Below are 7,903 nucleotides of genomic sequence, written 5' to 3'. Positions count from 1 at the left end.
CTTTTGGATTTTTCCCACTTGGAAGCTAACATGTTTTCTATCCTAAACATTTTTTCCCCATAATAATACATAAATTGTAAAATAATAATGAATATTTGGTAACGCTTTACATTACGTGCATCTTCATTGCATTCATTATGCATTCATAGAACATTCAGTGCATATTACATGATTATACAATTATAATGTTTGTTATTATTATATAATTTTTGTTATTAATGAATATTACAGCTGTTAAGAGATATTAGGATTTTATGGTATACATACAAGATGTGTATGAATGTTTTATGAATACTTAATGAATACATTATGAAGGTTTACTGAACGTTTTATGAATGAAATATAAATGCATTATGAAAGTGCAGTTAATGTAAAGCGTTATCAAATATTTTTATAATTTTTATAATATGGCAGTGTTGTGATACTGTTAATTAAAAGTTGAAATAGTATCTTGAACTAACAGCTACTAAACTTAAAAAAATAATAATTCATAACTAAACTCACTAAACTTACAATTTGCGTCAGGACAATTACATGATGATAGTCTGATGGCTCATTCAACCTGTTCATCTGATCCAGCATGATACTCCACTTTCAATAGATCCTCTCATTTTAACCTTTTATCCTTTTATCCTTTGTCTCAAACTCAGCATGACAGTGATAAGCTTCATGATGTGATTAAGATCATCATTTAGCCATTTTACCATGGCTTTAGTAACAGTTAAAATAAATAGAGACTTTCCTAGCCAACTTTAGTTCTAACTCCTCTTAAATGTGATTCAAGTCAATGTTTTTGTGTGTAAAAAGAGGTGAATCATCAGCAATTCACACTTCAGTTTTACAATATACAAAATCTATTACAAAATTATTAGTAAATTGAAAATCATCCTGAAATTCACTCATGAAGTTCAGTGATGAGTAACATTCTAGTGGGCCTGGCCACTGACATACTTCATTTCACTAATAAAAACATAATGAATATTTTTACATAGTCATCTGGGTTTGCAGAGCTGTAGCCTATGGTGAGATACAGTAAATGATATTACAATGACTACTACCAAATAAAATGCTTACAGTACTTTCAGTTAGTATCTTGAATGTTTAAAAGGATTGTTTCAATGTGTGTGATATATGAAAAGACACACTGTATTTATAATTACAAGTTACCACTGAACATGCATTCCAAAATCATGGCATGATTTAATTTTTTTTTTTTTTTTACATAATTGAAAATTAGTAATAAAAAACATGGCTTATAATTCAATGCTCATGCTCCCCAGTATAAATATGTACTTATTTTGACTGCAATAACAAAAATAAATATTTCTTTTGGTCTCAGGGTAACGCTTAGGCATGCAATTCCACATATAACAATTGTCCACATTCATAAGAGACTGGAATTTATAATAATTGACAAAATTGTAATGTAAATCCCAGGTTAAATGCACAGGAATTTTGCATCTTTTTGGACAGTTATTATGGTATTCCCTGTTGGAAAAGTCAACACTTTCTTGTAATCAGAATGTATATTGTTGTCTTTAATGGTTACTCCAGTATAACTTTCCTAATGCCCAGTTTATTCCAAAAACTGATCTGCATTTGCCCTTGAGAATGCATACTCTTATCTTCAGTTAATATTCTACAGGAGCTCCAACAATAAAATAAAAAAAAAAACTAACAGTAAATTACAAGCCAGTTCACAGCAACGTGCCTAAAGGTAATTGGTTGTTTCAGCCCTCCTGATAGAGAATACTTTACCTCTGTAGAAAAGACCAAGTTATGAGCAAATACCAACATCTAAATACCAACAGTGTGAGCACTCAAATATCTAAAAAAATCAAATATGGAATAAAATAGTGCAAAATTAAGCTTGTATTAATAACTTTCTTTTGATTTGAAACAAGAAAAAAATTGAAAAACACATTTTCAGCTGCATTACATCAGTAGGTAGTGACCAACAAAAAATATAGTGCTATTAAATGAATCTGACTATGATAAACTTTATACAGTCTTTTCCCTGTGTTTGCAGTGTTTTAAAATTTTAAGTAATTATGTGTCTTAATATGTATTAAGACATAAAAATGCTTGAATACCAGAATGTAATTGGCAGCATGGTGCCTCAGTCAGTATCAATGTTTGCTTCACACCTCCAGGGGCCTGCATCACAAAGCAGGATTTCTTGTTTAGTTATATAACTTGTCAGATTTATAGTAGTCTAGGCTAAATGTAAGTGGACAAAGAAAATGTCCATTTAAATTGGGGAACATTAATACATTAACTGGGATACATTAACTACAAGTTGTCCAGTGAAGCAAGAAGTCTGGCTTAGTGATACAGGCTCTTGGATTAAGGGTTTGAATCCTGTTAGTATGGAGTTTGCATGGTCTCCTTAAGTTGCATGAACTCTGTCTGGGTACTACAGGTTCCTTCAACAGTCCAAAGTGTGTGTTCCCCTGCCTTGTGCCCTATGGTCTCTGGGATAGGCTCCAGGCTTCATATGACCTTGTATTGAATAAATGGTTAGTAGATGGACATTTGTTTTGTTATTGGTAGTCAGCGGAATTGCAAATACACCACTCCTCAACATATCAGTTACTATCTATAATATGTATGCAGGTCAGGGTTGCTGGGGGCTTGAAGCATACGTAGAGCAGGCCCAACCTCCAACCCAATGAGCCACCATGCTGCTAGATGACACTAGTCGTAGGCAAATTTGCACATTCTGTTAACCAGCATTTTTCTTCTTGGAGTAACCATGCTTCAGCTCAGTGTTCAAGCACTAAGACTGAACTCTACAAATAAAATACCTTGTTCAAATGCATACTGAACTATTTATGTACAGCTTGGAGGATGGCCTTATAGGAAGAGAATTCCCTGCTATTGAAATGCTGCAGAATATATTTTGTTGATGTCTGTAGTATGTCACTGGTTTATTTTATATTTTCTTTCAATAAGTAATCAAAATGAAAAGGATAGGATATTTTACTGAAACTTATTCCCTGGGACATCTGAATCTGAATTCTTTTAATAGATCTTTTTTGTAAACTACACTGCTAACTGTATTTACTCAGCATCCCCTTTGTTTGTCCATTACTTGTAGGAAATAGGAACAAAATATATCAAGTACTGAAAAATTATTTCCACCATTGGTAGTTATTTAAAAGAGACTGGAAGTTACAAGGACAGGGACGGGGTTGGCTATATGCTTGTAAACCAGCTTCTGGAAAAATGTGTTTTTCACATTTATTTTACCATAAGGCATGTGTTTTATTTCAATTCACAATCAGGCTGTCCAGTCAGTTTACCCAGTTTGCGTTCTTCCAGTATACATTTCTCCACAGTCTTATAAAAGTTTCTTTTCTTTAGAAAAACACACATACAGTAATACAGTTTTTGTTGTTTTTTAACACCCATCCCACTTAGTTATCATGACTCTTGTCCTTGCCTTAACCATGTTACCATGTTTCACATGATAATCCCCCCCCCCCAATACATACAAAATCATTAAGGTCAGATAAGTGTATTAAGGAAACAGGCTTACAGCCTGAAATAAAACCATTCATAGTTCAAGTAGGCCAATAAATGTGAACACTGATACAATGGAAAAAAGTAAAAAAGAGGATGGGTTGAGAATCTTGGCAATGTTCTGAACCATCATTCCAGTTCCTGTGGGGAAACAAAATTGTGTTTAGACTTGAAACTTGGAAAATTGAGAAAATATTTTTTCTCGGCTACAATAAATTGAATATAAAGAATATTTTTGTATTATTTTTTTAATAATTTCAAATACAGAATATCATTCAATGATTATAAGAGAATTATTAAATGCACGTGGATAAGGATGTTGTTTTTTTTTATTGCATTTCCAGTGATGATATTGAATTACGCAAGTCTTATAATATTCATTTTATGTTTTTAATGGAACAAATTTATTACCTGGCTGAAATAGTAACTAGTGTCTAAATTTCAAATTGCAAGTCATAGCAGTACATTTGTCAACTTGCATACTGTTCACTCAATTATAATTGGTCTGTAAGGTTGACAAAAAAATAAATGTGTGTCGACTCTGCTATTACCCCTGGAATTCTGTAGTAATTTTGCATTGTGTATTTGTTAAATTTGCATTGTGTATTTGTTAAATTTTTAATTTTAATTTCATTCATTTATGTGCAGTTCAAGTGGGTTGTTGGATTGTTGTGCAGTTGGATTGTTGAGAAGCTAAAGCTTTGTTAAGCAGCCATGGTGGAATTTCACACCTGCAATTCAGAACAGAACAGCGCAAGTAAATTTTAGATCTATTTGGATATTTATTGTTTGCCACAACAGTCGGTTTTCTAGGACACAGCTGCTAGTAGGCAATTGCTGTATGAGGTTTTACACAACTTTATCTAGCGTTAATTTGATTAATGCTAGGCAATGTGGCCAGCATTAACTAGCTACATTTGCATTATAACCAATGTAACCAGTAGTGCACCAACAGTATTCTGAAATGTAATCTAAGTGGTGAATGCGTTGACAAAATCCCTCCACTATGGAGAATGGTTGATTGTCCAATGCAAATATCTTCATTAGTAGTTGTGCCTTATGCTCTGGTGCTGTAACTTTGAAGTATAAAAATCAGTAAAGGTTGACATATGCGGATATCTTAATTTATAAGGAATAGCTTCTCTATACAGACGGGTATGTGGAAGGTAAATGCACGTAAACTAGCGTTAAATTATAAGCTGAATTTGCTTAATTCTTTCATCTTCAGAGTCCCTTTATTTTGAGCTAACATTAAGTGAAATGTGGAGTGGGAGGGGGTCAGATATGTACTTAAGAAAAAATTATAGTTTTCTAAAGATTATTTTTTTTCTGATAATTAAAAAAAATGAAAACAAATAACAGACAATAATAAGCTAGCTTAGCACTCAAAACATAATCAATATAAATGGATTATAAAGGCTATTATTATAAATATATTATTACAGGATGGGTCTAAACTGGGGAACACTGTCATGACCTGCGCGTCCAGTCCTCGTGTGTGCCATGCCCCCTGATCATCCACGTGTGCTTCCCCGATTGTGATCACCTGTTTCCTGTTATTTCAGCTTGTCTTGTATATTTAGTCTGCATCCGAGTTACTTTCCCCAGATCCGTCATTGATGTTCGTCACCGTCTGCCCTGTCTCCCATTAATAAACCTCGTTTTCCTTTATCCTGCCTACCTGCCTTGTCCTTCCCCGCTTCCTGCCTGCCCGTCCACCCACGGACGTTACAAACACATTTATGAAGATTTAATAGGGGGTCCATATCTGTATATACCAAGGGGTCTTTGGGCTGATAAAGTTTTAAGACCCTTGCATTTTGGCAAGTTTTGCTTGCATTTTGCACAGTTTATGTCATGGCTTTCAGTATGCCATCCTTTAAGACAAGTTTTTCAATTTTCCTTGAATTTCTGCTATACAAATTATTTTATATATTTTCAGTGTCTGAGATTTATTTAAATATAACTTTACTATGATCCTTGTATGTTAAAGCGGTTTACCAATATGTCAAAGAAAATTTAATCAGTTACGCATTATATTTAGAATGTTTTTCTTAATTAAACAAAAATCCCTGAAAGCGGTGTTGAGTCATGATGTCCTATCAACATTTCAGCATTACTAGATGCTGATCCAATATTGTTACACTTTTATGCACTGTAAAATTATAGTCTGGGATTTTAAAATTTTTTTTTATAATGTCTGTTTGACCCAAGTAGTCTTCACTAGATGCACAGTGGATTTTATCTTTGCCCTTTGAGCAGGAGTTTGGATTCATATCCCAAAAGAAGAAAACCTAGATCCTCACTAAATCTGTCTTACAAAAGCTGTGTTCTATTTTCATGTAAAACCAAATGTTTTCTTCTGATAATATAACACTTATTCTCAATAAATATTATAAAAAATATAACATATGAAATATTATAACAGGTCAACTACTTGTGAGGGAAGAGGCAAGCTGAATTAATAAAGTAATGAAGAGATTTTACATCTTTACATATGTATTAATACGTAAAATATGTCAGCTATACACTTAACAGTTCAGGTTAGTTGAACCTCTACCTAGGTTAGTTGAACTTTAATAACTGTATTGACAAAGTTATATATAGGTCTGTTCAATTTGTGTGATTCAGTTAACTTATTTCAATTTTGAGCTGAGTGAAGACTTTTTGTGAGCAGAGTGTGAGCAGTCAACAGAGCTTTTCTGAAAACAAATATTAAGCTGTACCAATATGGGCTATGCAATGTCAACAAAGCTACACCAGTCAGAAAGTTCAAATATGGTGAAATGACTGATGGCTGCTTCCATTGTCTACAAGTTGCTGACCTGAATCCCTAGATACAATGGTCTCGTGAGGGACTCCATCTCCCCCCTCCCCCCAAGCACGTATCTCCAGAACCACATAGCCATTGTCCTTGGGCAGGGGCAGGCTGATGGAAGTTTTGCCCTTTTCAAGAACCTTCAAGGCCGAATGACCTTCATGTTTATACAGGACCTTAAAAAACAGAAGTGAACAACAGGGATACCAATGAATTTCAAAAGTAATGTTACTACGTCATAATTACATAATGTAACTGTAATTCAGTAAAAATCAAGAAGTATAAATCCACATTTAATTTATTTAGCAGATACATTTTTTTGAGAAAGCAGGGTTAAACAATCCCAGGAGCAAATGGGGGTTACGGACCCTGCTCAAGAGTCCAAAAGTGTAATCACTCTGCTAATACTGGGAATTACACTGGCTAACTTCCAATTACAGGCAAAACAACCTAAGACGCTGAGCCACTAACCACTCCTATAACCTGAATTGTCCCTCTAAAACCATGTTGTCTTATCTAGTGATATCACTCATTGTTTGTTCTTTGTGATAGTTATTAAGGCTATTGGACTGCACAGTTTGAAGTCTTGGTAATTTGCCTTACTTAAGGGGGCATAATTGAATTACAATTTCAAAGCCAAGAACAATCAAGAGATAAAATGTGGAATAATACTCAGTTACACTTAAACTACAGAAAGCTGACAACACACAATCAGACATATTTTATATTTTGTATTTAATACCTTATAACCCAGCACAGCAGATTCATTCTTCATTGCCTTGACATGGTCCCACATGACCGTTACCCAGGATCCATCGGTCCTCCATGAGACATTGCCTGGTGGACGGTTTGGAGCTGTGTTCAAAAAGACATTTAAAATTAAGCATTTTAAATTGCACCAAATATTCTAAGAGGATTTTACAGTGTTTTAACATTCATTTGTTAATTCCCATGACATTAAGTGTAAACTGGGAATAGGCTGTGTTTTGTGACTAGAAATCGTAGGAGTACTAAAGAGGATTCCTTTGATGTGATCATGTGTTATTGAGACCAGGCTTAGGCTTTGCGCTCAGCGGCAGCCTTACGGGGCTTTTTGGTGATAACTGTGGTACGGGGAGAGGGTGGTCCAGTGCCAGCACTGTTGTAAGCTAGAACCATCACATAATAAAGAGTGCTGGGCCGAAGGCCTGAGACTCGTGCCGTTGTCTCTAAACCAGCAGTCCTCACACGGTCAGCTGCTGCCTCCTTGTCATGTTGACGCCAGTAGCGAATCTGGAATGGAAAATACAGTGATACAGGTAGTTCTCATTATGTATTTTTATCAAAATAAATTTGCATAAATTTCAGACTCTATGCTAATTTATAAAGTTGGGTGCTACGTAAAGAAAAATAGGAAGAAGAGTAGCTCTTTCTCTTGGAGTTTGAACCTTACATTTTCCAGTCACGCCGTGATCATTAACTGACATGCTGCTTTAATCATTGATATATAAATTTATAGTAATACACCCAGTTACTTAATATATCAAAGGGCAAATGAAGATCTATTTTATAGGTTGTGTG

At 34.4% G+C, this 7,903-nt stretch overlaps 1 protein-coding gene across 2 annotated transcripts in view; it reads right to left on the bottom strand.

Annotated features, from left to right (window-relative positions):
* Positions 1–1,199: 1,199 nt before the first annotated feature.
* Positions 1,200–7,903, bottom strand: part of cntn2 (contactin 2) — a 100,932-nt gene continuing 94,228 nt past the window's right edge. For both annotated transcript variants that reach the window (XM_049022510.1, XM_049022508.1), the window contains 4 exons: positions 7,429–7,615; positions 7,086–7,198; positions 6,351–6,519; positions 1,200–3,666 (listed from right to left, as the gene is read on the bottom strand). In XM_049022510.1, the coding sequence (XP_048878467.1) occupies positions 3,560–3,666; positions 6,351–6,519; positions 7,086–7,198; positions 7,429–7,615 (576 nt within the window). In that variant the 3' untranslated portion in view covers positions 1,200–3,559. The remainder of the gene's footprint in view (positions 3,667–6,350; positions 6,520–7,085; positions 7,199–7,428; positions 7,616–7,903) is intronic.

Source organism: Brienomyrus brachyistius, chromosome 8 (assembly GCF_023856365.1).
Source record: "Brienomyrus brachyistius isolate T26 chromosome 8, BBRACH_0.4, whole genome shotgun sequence".
In the NCBI taxonomy this organism is placed as follows: Eukaryota; Metazoa; Chordata; class Actinopteri; order Osteoglossiformes; family Mormyridae; genus Brienomyrus; species Brienomyrus brachyistius.
Note: the sequence above shows the minus strand (reverse complement) of the source record. Positions and strands in the feature narration are given on the sequence as shown.